Below are 20724 nucleotides of genomic sequence, written 5' to 3'. Positions count from 1 at the left end.
GTACGCAATAAACCAGCATGAGTAGAGCAGGGTCAGAGATCAAAGGAAGGGTCAGCCTAAGACTAGAAGCAAGGCCAGACCAAATCCATGGTGAGAGGAGCCAGGGCAAGACAAGAGCAAATTCTTGATGAGATGAGCCAGGTCAAGACAAGACCAATACCAAGAACAAGAACAAGAACAAGGCCTGGGCTGCACTGACCAAGGCCCACTAGTGGCTGTGATGGGCACCAAGCCCCAGCAAGACACGCTCAGGCCAGGGTGTGGCAGTGTTTGGATGGATGCTGATAGCAGCGTCCTGTGGACTGGGGCAGCCCCGAGCTGTGGGGTCACCCTGGGTGCAGGCGCTCAGCGGGGAAGAACGTGTGAAAGACGATGGAGGACGGAAGCAGGCCAGTCCCCCTACGCTACTGCCACCACTGCCTCTGCTGAGGGTGTCCTGGCAGTGCAGCCCCCAGTGGGCACTGGACAGATGTTCCCCAAAGGAGGGTCCTGGTGTGGCTCCTGGCAGAGGTTCAGAGAGCAGGGAGTGTGCGTCAGAGCAAATGCTTCATGGGGGGCAGTGGGGGCCACCCCCTGGTGTGAGATGCTGGCCCCTCCAGGGTCTGCCCCTGCCCCTAGCCCCCTGGCCATCAGAGCTCATGGCCGAGGGAGCACCGGGCTGCCCAAGAGGCTTCCTCGGAGGCAGGTGGCAGAGACCCCCACACACACTCCCCCCGACCTCCCCACCGTGGGGCTGAATGGCATGTGAAGAACAGGAGGGGGCTGAAGAGCATTTATTGTCTACTGACTGCCGTGGGTGCTCTGCAGAGGACCCGCTGAGGGGCTATGGGCTCCGCTCTCCTAGCAGCCCCTGTCCAGCCGGGGCTCGGCAGTCTCTGCATCTTGAGTCTGTGGTTGATTGATGGTGTTCGCAAAGTGTGACAGGCCTGTTGGCATAGCAGGGCGGTGGGCTTGGGGCTGGGGCTGCCCAGATGGGTGGGCAGGAGTGGCCGAGGGTCAGCAGAGGGTGGAGGCTGCCCGCGTCCTTCCCTGGGCCTCTGGGTCCCGGCTGTAGCAGGAGGAGGAGTCCAAGCATAGCCTACGCTTGCGAGAACTCATGGGTCTGAGCGTGTGTGTGGATGCGTGTGAGCGCATGCGTGTGAGTGTGTGTGCCTGTGAGTGACTGCTTGTGCGTGTGTACACGTGTGTGCGTGTGCGTGAGAGAGCGAGCTTGAGGTGGGAGCTGCTGTGAGTGCCACGTGGAAGGACGATCAGTAAGGACGCTCCCCCTCAACTTGGTGTCTGAGTCCCAGGGGTCCTCACAGCAGGGCCCAGAGGAGGGCAGGCCCCAGGCTGAGCAGGAGCCCCCCAGCCAGGGCCCAGAGGCTGCGCGCCACCTGGGCCACCCCATTACAGAGGTCCTTTTCACAGCAGGCCACATCCCGCACTTCTAGGTTGAACGCCCCCGTTGGGTTGGATAGATTCGCAATCAGCTGCATCACCTGGGAAGCTTCCTGGCAGGAGGGGGCACAACCCTTAGGGTTTATCGTGGCTGTCTCCCCTGTGGGGGAGAAAAGGAAACGCCAGATGTGGGAGGCCCCCCAGTTCCCTCTGACCTCTGGGGTTGTCCCTCATCGCCCTCTCCCCAGGGCTGCTTGGCCCTCCATTCCTCTGCTGGGAGGCCCATCCCACCCCACCAAGCCCCCACAGCCTCTGGAGGCTAGCCCCTCTTGTACAGATGGGGACACTGAGGCAGGCCAGTGAGGGCCCAGGTGACACGAACACTGGCCTCTGCCACACTCATACTCCTTCCATGAGGCCAGGGGGAGCCTCAGAGCAGAGCCCCCTGAACCCACCCCCACATTCTGATCCTGGGAACTCACCAGTGGCCGTGGTCAATGTCATGCTGCCCTTGTAGCAGACACTTGGTGTCTGGGCACATGAGAAGGTGAGCTGGCACTTCTGGCCATTCGCGAGATCAGCACAGTTGTAGCACTGCAGGCTCATGGCTGAGACCAGAGGGGGACACAGGTCAAGCTCAAATGGCAGGAAGGCTGGATTTAGACCCCCACAGACCACAGCCACAGCCCACATTGGAGCGTGGCCTCTGGGCCCCTGCATAGGAACTGTGGCCCCTTCCCGCCTTCTGGGGTTCTGGAGGACAGACTCCCCACATGCTCACACACAGCCTCTCACAGGGGATGCCGCCCCATGCCCCCAGGACAGGTCCCTGCCGGGTTCCCTGAGACTCACCTTGCTCGGAGCACAGCAGCACGGCCAGCAGGATGAGATAGATGCCTTTCATGGCTCCTGGAGATGGCACAATTCCAGTGGGCCCCTTTAGGGTGCTCCAGGTTCAGGCTCCTACCCTCCTCCCCCCACCCGGACCCTTCATAGCTGACCCCTCTGCAGGCCTCCCCCAGCCCCCTGTGCAGGCCAGGTGGCTCTCCCACCTTGACTCACCTGCTATCTTCAGCCTACACTCTGGAAACCAGCATCTGGAGCCACTTCCTCAGTGGCTCAGAATATATCCCCTTGCACCCTTGTGCCCCACCCATGAGAACTGGGGGAGGGCGGGTGCTGGGCTGTGTGTCTCCGCCGTTTGCAAGGATTCTAGTGGTCAGACTCTACCCGGGACCATTAGTCATTAGTCACAGGCCAGGATGGTGGGCGTGAACTCCGGGCCTGCTGGGAAGGGCTGATTGGCAGAAATCCCGCCTCTTTCTCTTTGAGGAGCGGTTGCTTTGGGGAGATCCCAGGAGGAAGCTCGGCAGCCTCCAGTTTCCAACCGCCCTTCCGAGGCCTCTCTGAGGCCACCGGCCCCCTCCTCAGAGCTGTAAAACTGAGACCTCTCAATGTTGATCCTGTCTGTCCCCTTTCCCTTCTCTGGGCTCCCAGTCCCAGTCCCCTCCTGGTGTCCTCCATGCATCCCCCACCCCTCTGTGTGTCCTTTGTCTGCCCTTGGTGTCAGGGTAACGCTGGCCTCACAGAATGAATTCAGAAGTGTCCCCTCCTCTTCAGTGTTCGGAAGAGTTTGAGGAGGGTTGATGTTTATTCCTTTTTAAAAGTTTGATAGAACTGATGCGGGCTCAGTGAGCCGAGGAGTCGAAAGAGAGATTTCTCAGACTCAAGGTCTCGTGGTAGTGCTTCTTTACTCCCAGAATAACAGGGGTCAGGACCCAGGGACAGTGAGAACTGCAATGGGTTGAGGGTAGCGCTAAATTTATAAGGCATAGATATGTGAGTTATTTCTTTACAGGACAAAGGAAGGATCATGTTAAAAATCATTAAAAATTAGAGCAGAAATAAATGATATTGAAACAAAAAAGACAGTAGAAAGGATCAATGAAACAAAGAGTTGGTTCTTCGAAAAAATTAACAAAATCGACAAACCCTTAGCAAGACTCACTAAGAAAAAAAGAGAGAAGTCTCAAATAAATAAAATTAGGCATAAGAGAGGAGAAATCACAATGGATACCAAAGAAATACAAGGGATCATAAGAGAATACTATGAAAAACTATATGCCAACAAATTGAACAACCTAGAAGAAATGGACAAATTCCTAGACTCTTACAACCTCCCCAAACTGAATCAGGAATAAATAGAGAATCTGAATAGACCAATCACAAGTAAAGAAATAGAAACAGTAATCAAAAACCTCCCCCAAAATAAGAGTCCAGGACCAGACGGCTTCTCTGGAGAATTCTACCAAACATTCAAAGAAGATTTAATACCTATCCTTCTCAAACTATTCCAGAAAATTGAGAAAGATGGAGTACTCCCTAACACATTCTATGAAGCCAACATCACTCTGATCCCCAAACCTGACAAGGACAACACAAAGAAGGAGAACTACAGGCCGATATCACTGATGAACATAGATGCAAAAATCCTCAACAAAATTCTGGCAAACCGAATACAGCAATACATCAAAAAGATTATACACCATGATCAAGTGGGATTTATACCAGGGACACAGGGATGGTTCAACATCCGCAAGTCAATCAACATGATACACTACATTAACAAAATGAGAAACAAAAACCACATGATCATCTCAATAGATGCAGAGAAAGCATTCGACAAGATCCAACATCCATTTATGATAAAAACCCTCAATAAAATGGGTATGGAAGGAAAGTACCTCAACATAATAAAGGCCATATATGACAAACCCACAGCCAACATCATACTCAACGGACAAAAACTGAAAGCCATCCCTCTGAGAACAGGAACAAGACAAGGGTGCCCACTTTCACCACTCCTATTTAACATAGTACCAGAGGTGTTGGCCAGAGCAATTCAGCAGGAAAAAGAAATAAAAGGAATCCAAATAGGCAATGAAGAAGTAAAACTCTCGCTGTTTGCAGACGACATGATCTTATATATAGAAAACCCCAAAGAATCCATAGAAAAACTATTAGAAACAATCAACAACTACAGCAAAGTTGCAGGGTGTAAAATCAACATACATAAATCAGTAGCATTCCTATACGCTAACAATGAACTAACAGAAAAAGAACTCAAGAACTCAATCCCATTCACGATCGCAACAAAAAGAATAAAATACCTTGGGATAAATTTAACCAAGGAAGTGAAAGATCTATACAACGAGAACTGCAGGACTTTCTTGAAAGAAATTGACGACGACATAAAGAGATGGAAAGACATTCCATGCACATGGATTGGAAGAATAAACATAGTTAAAATGTCCATTCTACCTAAAGCAATCTACAGGTTCAACGCTATCCCAATCAGGATCCCAATGACATTCTTTACAGAAATAGACCAAAGAATCCTAAAATTCATATGGGGAAACAAAAGACCCCGAATTGCTAAAGCAATCCTGAGTAAGAAGAACAAAGCTGGAGGCATCACAATCCCTGATTTCAAAACATACTACAAAGCTACAGTGATCAAAACAGCATGGTACTGGTACAAACACAGGTCCACAGATCAATGGAACAGAATTGAAAGCCCGGAAATAAAACCACACATCTATGGACAGCTAATCTTCGACAAAGGAGCTGAGGGCATACAATGGAGAAAAGAAAGTCTCTTCAACAAATGGTGCTGGGAAAACTGGACAGCCACATGTAAAAGAATGAAAATTGACCATTCTTTTTCACCATTCACAAAAATAAACTCAAAATGAATCAAAGACCTAAAGATTAGGTCTGAAACAATAAGTCTTCTAGAAGAGAATTCTAGGCAGTACACTCTTTGACATCAGTTTCAAAAGAATCTTTTCGGACACCATAACTCCTCAGATGAGGGAAACAATAGAAAGAATAAACAAATGGGACTTCATCAGACTAAAGAGCTTCTTCAAGGCAAGGGAAAACAGGATTGAAACAAAAAAACAGCCCACTAATTGGGAAAAAATATTTACAAGCTACTTATCCGACAAGGGGTTAATCTCCATAATATATAAAGAACTCACACAGTTCAACAACAAAAAATCAAACAACCTGATCAAAAAATGGGCAGGGGACATGAACAGACATTTCTCCAAAGAAGATATAAGAATGGCCAATAGACACATGAAAAGACGCTCATCATCACTAATCATCAGGGAAATGCAAATCAAAACTACACTAAGATATCACCTTACACCAGTTAGATTGGCAAAAATATCCAAAATCAAGAGTGACAAATGTTGGAGAGGTTGTGGAGAAAAAGGAACCCTCATACATTGTTGGTGGGAATGCAATCTGGTGCAGCCACTATGGAAAACAGTATGGAGATTTCTCAAAAAGTTAAAAATAGAAATACCTTATGACCCAGCCATCCCACTACTGGGTATCTATCCTAAGAACCTGAAATCAGCAATTCCAAAAGTCCCATGCACCCCTATGTTCATTGCAGCATTATTTACAATAGCCAAGATGTGGAACCAACCTAAGTGCCCAGCAACTGATGATTGGATAAAGAAGATATGGTATATATACACAATGGAATACTACTCAGCCATAAAAAAGGACAAAATCATCCCATTTGCAACAACATGGATGGACCTTGAGGGTATTATGTTAAGCGAAATAAGCCAGACAGAGAAAGACGAACTCTATATGACTCCACTCATAGGTGGAAGTTAACATATAGACAAGGAGAACTGATTGGTGGTTACCAGGGGAAAGGGGGGGTGGGGGGGAGGGCACAAAGGATGAAGTGGTGTACCCACAACATGACTAACAATGAGGTACAACTGAAATTTCACAAGGTTGTAAACTATCATAATCTTAATAAAAAAAAATTTAATCATTCTAAAAAAAAAAAAGTCATTAAAATAGTGCCAGTGCAGGTGGGGTCTGGTTAGCGGGTGGTCGTATCACTTTGGATACGAATCAGGTCAGGACGTCCTATGCCTCCCGGAGGGTGGTACGGATCCATATGTAGGCCAGGACGCCTTGGGCTTCTCTCCCTGGGGCAGCCTTGATCCTCATCAGAATCACCAGTGAAGGCACCCAGTCCTGGGCTTGCTTTCTTGGGAGGTGTTTGACCACCGATCCTTCTCCTTACTAGTTCCGGTCATCCCTGGTATGCAGGGGCATCAGTTCCAGGGCCCCTCCCGGTACCAAACTCTGCGATGCTCAAGCCCCTTATATAGAAGGGCGTAGTGTTTGCACACGACCTACGCATATCCTCCCGTGTCCCTCACATCATCTCCAGAGTACTTATAAGAGCTGATATAACGTAACTGCTGTGGAAATAGTTGTTATACTGTATTGTGTGGGGGATGGTGACAAGCAAAAAGCCTATACACGTTCACTACAGATGCAGCCATGGTAGGTCTTTCGATCCTTGGCTGTGGGGCCCGAGATACGGAGGGCCCACTGTACGTGTCTATCAGATTTTCTGTTGCTTCATGATTTAGTCTTGATAGGTCTTGTGTTTCTAAGAATTTTTCCACTTCATCTGGATTATCAAATTTGTTGGTGTACAGCTGTTCATAGTACTCTCTTATAATGCTTTTTATTTCTGTAAAATCAGTAGTAATGTCCTCGCTTTTATTTCTGATTTTGGCTTGTGGGGGAGGGGAAAATTCCTTCCCTTCCCCTCTTGGTTCTTAGGGCTGGTTGAATCATTAAAATGACATAAGACAGGTTAATAGGAGAAAAACCAACTTATTACGTATGCACAGGAACCCCACATACATGAGAGAGTCAGAGACAGAAAGGTAAAATGAGGTATTTATGTCATCTTGAGCCAAGAAATGGGATAGGGGCCTGGGGCTTCAATGGGGAGGAGAGTAATTCAAGGAACAACGAGTAGAGCAAATGTGCGGTAATTAGAGGTTTGACCTACTATACAGGTAGTCACAAAAACTTATTTCTAGTAATAACACTTATTACGGGCAAGGCCTCCAATCTACTTTCTTTAAGGGAGAGTTACAAGTTTCTCTTCAGCCTGCGGGGTCTCAATAGCCTTTCACTCAAAGTATTCCACAGGTCAAAGGGTCATATCTTGGGGTGGCCTGCCCTGAACACCATCAGGTTATCTGAGGTTTCTTTCTCTCTTTTTTCTTAGTCTATCTGACTAAAGTCTTGTCAATTTTGTTGATCTTTTCAAAAAACCAATGATTACTTTTGTTAATTTTCTCTATTGTTTTTATCTCCATTTTGTTTATCTCTGCTCTAATCTTTATTATTTCTTTCCTTCTGCTATTTTTAAAAAATTATTATTATTATCATTTTAATGATTTTATTTTTCCTTCTCTTCCCAAAGCCCCCTGGGACATAGCTGTGCATCCTTAGCTGGGTCCCCCCAGCTGTGGCATGCAGGATGCTGCCCCAGTATGGCCCGACGAGCAGTGCCATGTCCGTGCCCAGGACCCGAACTGGCGAAACTCTGGGCTGCCAAAGCAGAGCATGTGAACCCAATCACCTGGCCATGGGGCTGGCCCCTTCTTCTGCTGCTTTTGAGCTTAGTTTGTTCTGCTTTTTCTAGTTCCTTAAGGTGTAAAGTTAGATCATTGTCGAGACCTTTCTTCTTTTTTAATGTAAGCATTTATAACTATGAATTTCCCTCTGAGCACTGTTTTTGCTGCATCCCATACATTGTGGTGTGTTGAGTTTTCATTGTCATTTGTCTCAAGATCTTTTCTAATTTCCCTTGTGAGTTCTGCTTTGACCCATTGGTTATTGAAGAGTTTGTTGTTTAATTTTCATGTATTTGTGGATTTTCTAGTTTTCCTTCTGTTTGTGATTTCTACTTCCATTCCATTGTGATAAAAAAGATATTTTGTATGATTTCAATCTTTTAAAATTCATTAAGACTTGTTTTGTAGCCTAACATACGGTGTATCCTGGAGAACATTCCATGTGCACTGGAGAACAATGTATATTTTGCTACTGTTGGGTGGAGTGTTCCGTGTACATCTGTTAGGTCCAATTGACCTCTAGGCTTGTTCAAATCTTGTATTCATAATGTGTTTTTAGGGCTTTGCAGCAGGTGAGGCTCTCTTCTTTCACTTCCGAAAAGAATTTGCTTAAAATTGGTGTTGTTTCATCATGAAATGTTTGATAGAACCCATCAAGGAAGCCATCTAAGCCTGGAGTTTTCTTCAACAGCCTTTTTAATTTTCTTTTTCAGATAGAGAGCTATGCAGATTTTCTTTTTCCTTGTGTCAATTTTCGTAAGTTGTGTTTCAAGGAAATTGCCCATTCCATCTAAGTTGTTGAAATTCTGACATCAACTTGTTTAAACTTGTCAGGCGCCCAGCTCCGCTGGAGAGAGAGCTGAGATGTCAGCTTTGGGGAGTAGTCAATTTAAGCAACAAGCCAAAAACGAAAGTAGCGATAAGGTCTTTAATCAACAAGATCCAAAACGAAAGAAAGTACTGACTTTCCTCAGTTCCACTTTCCCTCATGAAATGGTCCACTGCTGGAGGCTCAGACAGATCACAGCGCAGCCCACCGGGTCCTCAGGAATTCTGACATAAAGATTTAAAGGTGTAGTTACAGTTTCTCGCTTAGGATGCATCCCTGCTTCTGGCACCTGCAGTTGCATCAGGCAGGAGAAAAGGAAGTTGGGGTGATGTGGGAAGAACTTTATAGTTGCTCCAGCATCGCCCCCAACCCCTCTGCCCCAGATCACCAGAAAAGCAGAGGGATCTGTCCAGGGGGATCTCCCCTTATTCCCCCTCCTGTTGAGTGTGAGCACACACTCTTGAAGGCATGTAAGCCAGCCCCTCATGCCTTATCTCCCCCCATTTTAGACAGCAATTGTTTCAACTGCCCATTCCAAGTTTCTATTAAACCATTATTCTGCAACATGATATGTCCGTGTGATGTGACAGCTCTTGGCCCACTGTTGGACAGTATGAGCTGTAAAGTGTGTTCTCGGTCTGAAGAAATGTAGCTCAGTGGTCAGAATCGGTACAATATTTTCTGTTCCAATCCTTTAATGGTATTTTGAGTGTTTGCATCTACCACTAGGCCTGCAAAGCCCAGTCCAGAGTAAGTGTCCATTCCTGTTAGGACCATTTATAAGCCCCCAGGGCTATTGGCATCATTCCAATGTAATCCACTTGCCACCTGTGTGTGGGGCCCTCTCGACAGGAAATTCTTCCCATTGTCACCCGCAGTCTCTGTCTCTCTTGTTGACAGGTCAGAGCAGCTGTTGCTGGTGTTTTGTGCCCCTGAGACCAAGGGAGGAGTATGTCTAGATTCAGCCCATCTCTGCATTGCTGCATGCCCCCAAGCCCATGTCGCCTCATTTCATGGACCCAGGCCCTCAAGGGAGGACACCAAAAGGTCCGCTTGATGGTTTCAATCACCTTCTGAACCTGGAAGGGGTTCTTCTGATGGGCATTGATATGTCCTGCTTTAACGCACTCCTTAAATTCCTAGAGCAATTTCTTCCAACAGGGCCGTGCCCTGTAAGGGCATCGCTTTAATGGTCCAATTTTCCACTGACCATATACCTGACTAGATGGCCAGGACTTTGGCTACGGCCCACGTGTTGATAAAAATGCAAATATAGAGGATTTTGTCATTGCTCAATTCTTCCATCGCTGTTAGGAAAACAGCATGCAATTCAGCACGTTGAGCCGATTTATTCTTGCCTTCTTCAATCAGAGTCTTGCCATCTCCTGGTCTTAATGTGACAGATTTCCAAACAGATTTTATTCATCCGTCTTGGGACTGCCATCCATAAGCAAACAGCTCTTTGTGGTTCAGTTGAGAGATATTCGTAGGACACGGTCTATGTGGCGTTTGGTTCTGGCAGCTCCTCAGCTGGCTCCAAAGTCAGTCCTAGAGGAGAAGAGGTGCCTGCTCGTGAGCGTGGTGCGTGCCTCCTTGCATTCCCCTGGCAGCACGCTCCTGCATAAACCATTTCCATGTTATTATGGAACTCTTCTGGCACTGCCTTCCTTGTTAGAGGGTTTCTCTGACATCACCTAAGACACAATGGGCACCTCAGGTTTCACAATTATTTTACGTCCTCCCGTCATTGAAGCAGTCTCAATTAATGCTCAATAGTGGGCTAATAATTGTCTCTCAAATGGCGTGTACGAGCAGCAGCATTTGGGAATTTTCTTGTCCAAAATCCCAACAGTTGCTCCTGGGAGGCACTCAAGGGCTTCTGCCATAAGCTCCAGTCTGCGTGAGTACAGGTAGCAGACACTTCCAAAGTCATGTCTGAGTGGGGTCATGAGAGCCTGTAGAAGTTGACAAAAGAAAGAGCTAAACTGGAGTCTCAAGGCCTTAGGGGGAGCTCTTACTCCATCACTCACGTCAGTTACACCAAACAGGAAGAGATGGACGCTTGCATCTGGGACAGGAAATACAGCCACTCTACTATTAAAGGAAGATTTCTCTCCCAACCCAGCAACAGCCCGGCCAATGAGATATACCACAGCTCAGCCAATGAGAAACACCACAGCTCAGCCAATGAGAAATGCCACAGCTCAGCCAATGAGAAACACCACAGCTCAGCCAATGAGAAATGTCACAGCTCAGCCAATGAGAAATGCCACAGCTCAGCCAATGAGGAATGCCACAGCTCAGCCAATGAGGAACGCCACAGCTCAGCCAATGAGAAACACCGCAGCTCAGCCAATGAGAAATGCCACAGGTGAGCCAATGGGAAAGACTGTAGCTCAGCTGACAAGATGCCATTGCCCCCCTGAACTGTTACTCTCCCCCAGTGCACTTTCATTTAGAACAGCCCCTCTCTCTCCCCCTTTTTGTCTATAAAAGCAGCTCCCCATAGGTTTGTCTCTGGTTCGCCATAGCATGCGCATCCTGGATTGCAATTCTTTTGACTATTCCCGAATAAACTCATTTTGAGATAAAATAACAGGCAAATTTTCTTTTTAAGTTGACATATGTGATGTCAGGAGAGTGGGATCCAAAGGAGGCGGCCCCCCTGAGAGACGGCAACCCCCAGAATCGAGCGAGGTACCGCACACAGCCCCTTGTGCTCTCACTTCTGTGAGTGGCCACCTGCTTTCAGCTTGGTGAGTCTCATCTTGGATTTTGAGCTCTGCTCCCTTTGCTTCTGAGCTCTCAGACTTTGTTCAGGATGTGGAGAGGTTTGTCCTCTCGGGGAGGGACTTTGTCCTCCAGGTTCAAGACTCTGACCTCAGGTTCCAGGCATCATTCTTGGGGAGTACTCAGTTCCTTTTGGGGCTCGGCCTTGATGATGGTCCAGTTTTTTGGTTTTCAGATTCCTTTTGGAATCAGGATGGGAACCCAGCAACTTCCTTTTGTTTTTAGATTCCTCCAGGGATCAGGGCTAGGACTCTAGCAGCTTTCTTGGGTTTTCAGAAGAAATTTGAGAACTGGGATCCCAGTTATCTGAATGTTCTGAGGGCAGCCCTCCTTCAGGAATCCTGACTGGTTTATGTTTAAGAACTGTGGGCACCCTGCATGTGCTTTTTTTACTAAGTGGGTGCCAGAATTGCCATGGCCATTAAGGGGAACTGTCAATCTCCCCAAACCAGCTTTTCTTAAAACCAAATTGAAAGACCGTGGCTCTAAAATTAAGCAAAAACAAATGGTGTGTCTATTTTCATTGGCATTTGGGGGCTTCCGGATATGCACAGAGCTCTAAAATCACCTCACTACATGACACCTTGTCTGGATTAGCTGAAATAACTGAAAAGCTGCGGAGAACAAAAGGCTTCTGAAGCTTCACGTTCCCCTCCCTCTTCTCTGTCTCAGGTGCTGGCTTATCTTCCCAGACTCCCGTCTCAGACTCTAGCCCAGCAGCCACCGTGTGCCCAGGCTCACCCCCAACGCCATCTTCCTGTCTTCCTCTCTGAAAACCTGCCCCTTTAAAATCAGACCCTCTGAGAAGTCAAATGCTAACCCCTGATTACTATTTCTAAGTTAACTGGAGCAAATAAACAACTAGAAGGATAAATTTAAACAGCAATTACCCTAGACTTTTGATAATACACAAAATGACTCCAAAAACAGCTCTAAAAGGATACTTACAGCGTGCAAACAAAAATCTTTAGTAAAAGACTCTGGCCATCTGAACAAGTAACCTCACCTTAGTCCATCTGCCAGAAATACACTTTGCATGCAACTATTCTTCTGAGCTTGTACCTGAGACATGGCTAAAGGTTTTAAAATAAAGCTATGAGATCTCTGTTCAGGTCTATGTCTACATGCATATGTTATAGATGTCGACAAAAATAATCCATAGCCAATCTAGAAATGAAAATTTGGGAGAGTTTATTCTGAGCTAAAATGTGAGGACCGTGGCCTGGGGCCTTTCTTCCCCAAAGAAGAAAAAACACCGAAGAGGTAGGGTGTATAGAGTGATTATATACCCCCAAAGAGGATGTTTCACATAGGATTGAAATGTCCCTTTTACAATAGTCGTGAGACTGCTCTGTTGGCACAGCGATGGATGGACACAGCAGGTAGGTCTTGCTGTCTCTGTGGACACAGCAGGGTGGCAGGTCTGTTGTCTCGAGCTGGGTGGTCACAGGTGAGCTGGGTGGTCAAAGGTGAGCACAGTAATCAGTTCCTAGCCTAAGGAAAAATGCTTATCCTTAAGGAAATGCCAATGTGGGGGAAGTTGCACCTTTATCTTAAGGGCGTTTCTCCTTGCCATAGTAAGTGTTTAAAGCAGATACACAATCCCTGCTCAATGCCCATGCTGGGCCCTTTTGGAAAAAACAAAGTCAGGCCGAACTAGGTTTATACCAAATGGCTTCCTCATGTACTCTGATACATCCTATTGCTTGTCATTTCTATTTGTCATAGAGATGTGATATTTTCCTGCCCCCGGATGGTATTGCTAGAATTGATTTGTAAAAACCTCTGCTTAATTGGCTTGGTTATAAATTAAGTATTCCTAAATCTCAGAAATATAATGGAAACTAACTTAAATGCTTTTCAAGTTCACGTGATCTAGGATCAATGTTTAGTAAATAAAAGCTAGCTAAGGGTTGTTGGTTTAAGTAATAAACAGGCTTGCCTTCAGGGTTGTTAGTATCAGGTGCATGCAAATGTGCAACTTTCTGTCTGCCTGGGGTTACTAGTCAAGTGGGCCCCTGCTGTCTCTGTTTCAGAATTTGTCAGAAGAGAGAAACTTTGGATGATGGTTGGCTATTTAATGTCTAATCGAAACATGATTGTTAAAAGCGAGTAATCAAAATAATTGCAAACAAGGTCAAGTTTATAATAAGTTAAAGTAAATAATGGATAGTCATTGAATACCTAAATCATTTTCCAAACAAGATAAAACAATAAAATATTAATTACTCAAGATAAGTTTATCTCCTTTTGGCTTCCAATTGCAAAGAAATGAAAGATAAATTTGAGTCTGTTGGTAACCATGTCTTGTACCACACTGAAAGACTGCACTATTCAAAGGGCATATACTCCTAGGAATTATGAAATGTATCTCTAAACCTGCCGGTCCACAATTATGTACTTCTGAGTTTTCACTAGAAATTGGGGATTCTAAGGGTTAAGAATTCTTATATGAGTAACTAAAGCTACTAGAAACAAAAAGGGGAACATCTCTGTATACAAGGAAAGTAGGATGTGTGTTTCTGTAAAAGAAGGTATGAGCAATGGAAATGCATTCTGTTGAGCGAAGAGAAAGTAATTTTGTCCTAAACAGAGGCTGGTGTTTTGTTAAAATAATTTCCTGTGTTGTTTCTATCAGGTCTTTACTTAAGAGAGCTGAATCTTCTTAGTATTGAAGGAGTTAAGTTTTGCTTACAACTATGTAACCTTTCGTATTTGCCTTTGAAACTTGTTATTGTTACTTTGGTCAAATAGATACCTAAGTACTATTTCATAATGATCTGCGATCCCATTTGGTCAAGTGTCCAAAGCTTTTGATATTGTAGGGGACTGGAATTGGCCACCCCAAAATATGTCTCTTTGGCATGAGGAATATTTTGGGATTGTTACTTTTAAAAAACTGCAGACAGGAAAGAAACTCTGAAAAGTAGAATTTACTTACCCTTTGTTAAGAGACATTTACATTTGTAAAGGAAATCTCCATCTGTAAATGTGTCTCCCTCTCTGTACCAGGAAGAAGGGGGGATGACCTTATCTCTAGAAACTCTCATCAGCGTGGAAGGCAAGGACTCAAGTCTGCGTAATAACCTGACTCTTGTTTACTGTACTTGTATGGTAATCTCCCATGATCGACTCCCCCTGCTCCCAACATCCTACAAGCTTCCCCAAATATTCAAATTCTAAATGACGTCTTTTCATATATGCCCTTTGAATAGTGCAATCTTTCAACGTGACACAAGACATCATTACCAAGAAACCTAAACTTTGGGATTTTCCAGAGGGCAGCTGGGACAGCTCATAAGATTTATTCCCTCCCCTTATTAAAAGAGAGATATTAGATGAATTAGGCTTATGTGGAACATCAGATTACATGAGAAGCATGGTTGAATAAGCAACAATAAACCTTTTTATGTTGTATTGTATGGTTGAATGTTACCAGCATGTCTTCTAGAAACTGTATAAAATTCCTAAACATCTGATGTGTCCTAATATAATGTTATTATCTGTAATTCTAGTTACTATCTAAAATGCATGTTGCAAAAATACGAAATTTTCTTCTCAATTGTATGTACCCATTGCTTTTTAAAAAAGTATTTGCCGGTTACAGACAGTTATTGTTTTACTTTGATGCTTTACAAATATGTTTCATTTTCAAAGAGATTCATGAAAAACACTTTGGCAAGTCCTCTGGAACGCAGGTTTTGATAACTTCAAGACCATAACACAGAACTGGATGGAAATTTCTGAATCTCAAATGAAAGACTGATTGCTTTGATGTTTCGTTTTCCAGATGGAAAGGACCCCTTTTGCTCCTCTCCTTTCAGCTCCCTATAACTCACAGCAATTTGGTAAAGCGTATCTTTGCAATAAGGGTTGAATCATTTGCATTTTTCTCTCTACCTGATCCCTCCAGAATTCAGAAACTTTCAAGTATTCTTTTCATGACAATGCATGTATTTGCCTGGGTTCAGTGAAGCTCTGTTCTCCTTAGGAGGGCACAATTGGAAATATTAGCTACATTAGCAAGGCTTTGACTAAAATGTTATATTTATGAAAGATGTACATAGACTCAGATAGGGCCAGACAGATTTAAGAAACTGCTTGGAAAATCAGCCTAGCACCTTGGTTATGAGGTTCCAGCAAAGCGAGCTTTAAAAAAGCTTATATGGTCAACCACTGTTCTTGCTGCATTTATATAAATAATCTGGCCAGGTTTAACACAAATTAATTTTACTCTGATTATCTTCAATAAAAATGGGGGTTATTGTGGAGACAGAAATTATGTTTGCATATTCATAGATATTAAATTCTAGTCCTGTTAATAGTCTTCAAGGTTTTGCTATACCTGTAAGCTGGACTGGATCCTAAATTCTTCTAGTTTTCTTAGATGTCTGGCTAAGGTAATCCAAACTGACATTTCCAATCTTCTTGCCCTTGAAATCTCCTTGGAATACACTAGGTCCTTCTCACTACCCAGATGGCAGGCAAACTTCAGGGACTTGAGCCTTGGGTGCACATCTCACAGCTAAAGAAGGCTCTACCTGACACTTCTTTCTGAACAAACACTGGGGACCTCAAATCAAACTGACTAGGAAGAGAAGCAGCTGACATCTGAGGCAGAGAGCTTTGCCAAGACGACCAGACCAGGGCTGCACACCCTCTTCCCACTGCTGTTTCTTCCTTTATTTTCTCCCTCTCTTTCCTGGAAGGACAATGCCCTTGTTCGCATTTCCCAATCCCTTTAGAAAGGGAGAAACCTCTCTGATTGCTGGATTTGCCATCAGAAACCTTGGTCTGTGCAAGAGAGTAACGATCCCGTAGTTCACCCTGTAAGTAATTTCACTGGGATTTCAGATGCTCTTGTTTGTCTAAATTAGTCTGCTGGCCCATTTTACCAAGTCAAGGTTCTAGATCTGCCTAAACTTCTTCCTTGCTTTAATTTGACCCAGCCTGGGAAGGGGAAAACAAGATCTGTTGAATATTTGTATGAAAAATTCTGCAAAGCCATCATAGTAATCCAGGCCATCTGTAAATTTCTAGATATCCATGTATTTATGCAACCTGTCAGTGTGTAACAACACAGTATCTGAGCCTAGGTTATGTAATGCTAATGCTTCTGTGTAGATGATTGAGTCCATAGATGCTATCACTCACGTGAAGGCGCTTATGCACCACCCCTGGTTATGTCTTCTTCCGTGGAGGTTTCAGTAATGGCCTTTATGCTTGGACAACTCAGTGCCTTGACAGCTGGAGAATACAAGGACAGCGTGCCCTTGCCATATTCACTGTCCTGTTCTCTCTGCATAACCAGAGACCTCTCATTGGTCTCTCCCATTGAATCTCCATAGTTGCCCTAAACAAGAACTTCCAGGAGGCGTACACAACTCTGGGTTTTCCTCCATGGGAAGAACTTTCTTCCCGTGGATCAGAGTGAGTGCCAACGAACAAATGATCATGAGTGTCCCTGACTCTAGAAGAATTGGCCGACTCCACAGCCAAAGCAGTTTCAGCTCAGCAACCATCACTGAACTCATTGGCCAAGGTAGTCTTGGATAATTGTGTAGCCCTTGATTATCTATTTGCTGAGCAAGGACATGTCTGTGCTGTGGGGAACGCCTCCTGGGGCACATGGATAAACGCCTCTCGGGAAGTAGAAGCCCAGTTACATAAGATCAGAGAGCAGGCACAGTGGCTACAACCAGTTGCACCTAACAAGCCACTGTCTTTTGATTTGTCCAGCTGGTACCTTCAGGTCTGGGCTCCTGGTTTAGAACCATCTGCAAACTGGGCTTGTTGCATTGCTCTTAATCTTACTCTGTCTACTTGTTGTGAAGTTCTGTGCCTATTGCCTGTTCAACCTCTGTACAAATGAGGTGTCCAATAAGGTGTTGCTGGCTCGGCACTTTGAGATGATCTCTAAGGCCTATGACCTTGGAGAACCATAAACTTTAGATGGGAAATGCCTGAGAGTTCTCCCTCCTAACCTTCCTTGTTACTCAAATGTGGCCTAAGTGGTTTCCAACCACCATGCACTTTCCCTCCGATGTGGGACATGACAACCAGGAAAGGTCCTTCCTGGCACCGAGGGACAAGACCACTACGTGCAGAGACCCTGACTGTTGATCAGAGATGCTTTCAGAGAAAGATCTTGATCAAAAGGGATAAATGTGGAAATTAATTAAAGAAACCTCAACTAAACTGGAGTCAGGAAGGCCTGTAAGATGAGCTCTAACTGCCATCACACATCATTAATTACACCAAACAGGAAGAGATGGACACTTGCATCTCCCACAGGAAGTAAAACTACTTTACTACTGAAGGAAGATTTCTTTCCCCACCAAGTAGCAGCCCAGCCAATGAGAAACACAGCAACTCAGCCAATGAGAAAGACTGCAGCTCAGCCAGTGAGAAATACCACAGCCCAGCCAACGAGAAGTCTCTGCAGCTCAGACAATGAGAAATGTTGCAGCTGAGCCAATGAGCAATGCCACAGCTCAGCCAATGAGAAGGCGTTGCCATCCTGAACTGTTACTCTCCCCCAATGGATTTTTCTTTAGGACAGCCCCTCCCTACTCCCCCTTTTTCTCTATAAAAGCAGCTCCCCTCCTTTGTTTTCTCGATTTGTCCATGTTTTCCCGTAACATACATACCCTAAATTGCAAATTTTTGGCTGTTTTCCAATAAACTCATTTCGAGATAAAATAGCAGGCAAATTTGCTTTTAAGTTAACAAGCCCGAAGACATTGAGATGTTACCTGTCTTTGTCATTCAGACACGACCTGCTTTTGTTCACGTCCCCACTCAAATGCAGCTTTCTTTCAGGTAGTCTTATAGATGGGAGGTAGCAGTGTTCCCGGATGTGGAATACACATTCTCCAAAATCCAGATAACAACTTTATTTAAGCCTCGATACTGTACTGTTAGTCTCCATGAGCCATCCACCTTTTTCACAGGCCACATAGTGCTGTACAGCGGATTCCCTGTCACCAGCACTCCAACTTCCAGCCTGTCGTTCGTTCCAGTGGTAGTTTCTTTTTTGTCTTCCAGGTGTTCTGTGCTGTTTTAAGTTAACCACCTGTGTGGGCTTGGGTGGTCTAGTGGTTCCCATTTATCATGCCCAATTACAACTGGCCTGAGGGCGGACTTACCAGCCTTTTGCTCCTTCTCCTTTGAATTCCTCCAGCTGGGGTAAATAGAGTGAGCTTGTTTGGGGCCTTTTAATGTTGGGGGCCTAAGAGGAGGTCCCATTGGTCCCCCAGTCTCTGGTGCTGCATCCATCGATGTCCACTTTATTCATCCCCTTTCTCAACAAGCGTCTGAAGACTTCCACTCTCCTGGGTCGAGTCCCTTGACTCTCCCTATTTTCTTAGTTACTTTAACGTTCTTGATATCACTAAGACCCCTATGGGGAAGCTGAGATAGCAAATCTGATAAGCCTTCTCGAACTGTCATTCAAGTCTGTAGCAGTAAAATTACACGGGGTGCTCATGTGACAGGGTGCCCTGAACCACAGTATTTACCATAACCTGGGTAATGGGTATATTCAGCAGGTGAATGCCTTGGTCATTGTAAAGCCAGTCCCCCATGGCTTGCATATGAAGCCTGTTAGCTGCTTCATCTGGGGTGCTCCACTTGGCATTTATAGGGGAACTTGGGCAGTCCCCTTTCTGAGGATAAACACACTTTACAGAGGCTCTTGTCCAGTCCACTGGCTGGCTGTTCCCTCAGGAATAACCTCCTGTGTGTCTGGATCATGTACAGCCATCTGTGCCTGTTGCACAGCGAGCTGTGGGTCCTACGTTAACCCAAACGTGCTCTTCCACTCTCTGGCTTCAAACCAAAGACACAGCCCCAAATTTGTTATTGTCATAGCCCATTTCAGTAAAGGTTCTTCAGGAAGCTGATGATACCAACCCACAAAAAGAACGAGTTCCTTCACACTATAGCCTCTGATTTCAGTCATTTCTTGGTTTGCCATCCCCCTACATTAACTACCTTCTTGGGGACCACAGCTCTCAGAGGTACTTTCTGTTGCCCATGTATAATTTTCTTTTTAGAAAATTAGAAGGAAAAGAATTCTTCTTAGAAGAAAATTAGAAGAAAAGAATTTCTTCTGCCCGTGCTTTCTAGGCGGCTTTGAGGCTAATGGCTGAAGCTCAGATAACCCAAATTTGAGCTTGGTTTACCATCATAGCTCAACCCAGGACTTTCTTTTACTATCATTTGGCTATTACAGATACCAATAACCAGGGAATTGAATATTTAGTGTGCTTCCTATTACTTTTCACTTCCTTGTATACCCAATGAGCCGACTCTGTGGGAGTCGAGACTACTACCATTTCTAAGTTCCGTTGTAACTTTCCCGTCAGTAACTGATCTCAGCGCAGCTGCACTTTCAGACTGTGGGAGACCAGGGAGCCACCCAGGGATCACAGTTTCCTCATCCCCCTCCCTTTCATCATTTCTCTTGAAAACTACCTGTTTCTGTGGTCCAGGGTTGTCCTTCTAAGAAGTCGTCTAAGAATTCTGGCTCACCCATCCCACAGCTCTTTGAAAACAGGCCAGTGAGCAGTCCTTTTGGGTTTTTATGGAGGCTTCGTTATGTGGTCATGATCAACAAGTCACTGGTCATTGGCAATTGATTCAACCTCCCTCCTCTCCCTGGAAATCAGGGGGTCCCACTGAGAGTCCCAATCCTCTGACCACGTGGCTAGTTCTCCTGGCAACCAGCCCTCCCATTAGGTGCTTTACGCAAGTCACTTCATTAACATAACAAAAAACTCCTTTATCCCTCTCAACACTTAGGAAATTCCAAGAGTTTTGGGAGCTGTGAGCCAAGAACTGTAGATGAAGACCAAATATACAGTATCTGAGAAATACATATATTTGGTCATCTGAATGACCAAATATATATATTTCTTATCAATCACAATATTGCCCTCTCCTACTAATTTCATGTTTAATTTTGCTCTTATTTTTTTAGTTTCTTAAGGAGAAAATTTGTATCATTGGTTTTCTTTCTTTCTTCCTTTCTAATTCGGGAATTGAAAGGACACATTTTCCTCTAAGTGCTGCTTTTGAGGCTTCCCACACATTCTGACATATTCTGACTCTATTACCACTCGGTTCACAATATTTTCTAACTTTCCTTGTTTATTCTTTGAACCATAGGAATTTGAGTACTGTTATCTAATTTAAAAATATTTTGGGATTTTCCAGATCTGAGCTCTCCAATATGCAGCC

General features: G+C 45.0%; 1 protein-coding gene across 1 annotated transcript; it reads right to left on the bottom strand.

Annotated features, from left to right (window-relative positions):
• Window positions 1–89: 89 nt before the first annotated feature.
• Window positions 90–2644, bottom strand: LOC139039949 (lymphocyte antigen 6H-like). Its single transcript, XM_070481762.1, has 4 exons — window positions 2443–2644; window positions 2233–2289; window positions 1863–1988; window positions 90–1540 (listed from the first exon to the last, which is right to left on the bottom strand). The coding sequence occupies exons 2-4, from the start codon at window positions 2282–2284 to the stop codon at window positions 1299–1301; spliced, it is 420 nt and encodes a 139-aa protein (XP_070337863.1). The 5' UTR covers window positions 2285–2289; window positions 2443–2644; the 3' UTR covers window positions 90–1298.
• Between the last annotated feature and the right edge of the window lie 18080 nt (window positions 2645–20724).

Source organism: Equus asinus, chromosome 12, assembly GCF_041296235.1.
Source record: "Equus asinus isolate D_3611 breed Donkey chromosome 12, EquAss-T2T_v2, whole genome shotgun sequence".
Lineage (NCBI taxonomy): Eukaryota > Metazoa > Chordata > Mammalia > Perissodactyla > Equidae > Equus > Equus asinus.
Note: the sequence above shows the minus strand (reverse complement) of the source record. Positions and strands in the feature narration are given on the sequence as shown.

What these genes read in the sequence shown, in the direction of transcription:
- LOC139039949 (XM_070481762.1), bottom strand. Translation starts at nt 2,284, where the DNA reads ATGAAAGGCATCTATCTCATCCTGCTGGCCGTGCTGCTGTGCTCCGAG. An exon ending in GCTGCTGTGCTCCGAGCAAG is followed by an intron (nt 1,989 to 2,232) that starts GTGAGTCTCAGG and finishes CTCTGGTCTCAG; the next exon opens with CCATGAGCCTGCAGTGCTAC. An exon ending in GACATTGACCACGGCCACTG is followed by an intron (nt 1,541 to 1,862) that starts GTGAGTTCCCAG and finishes TCTCCCCCACAG; the next exon opens with GGGAGACAGCCACGATAAAC.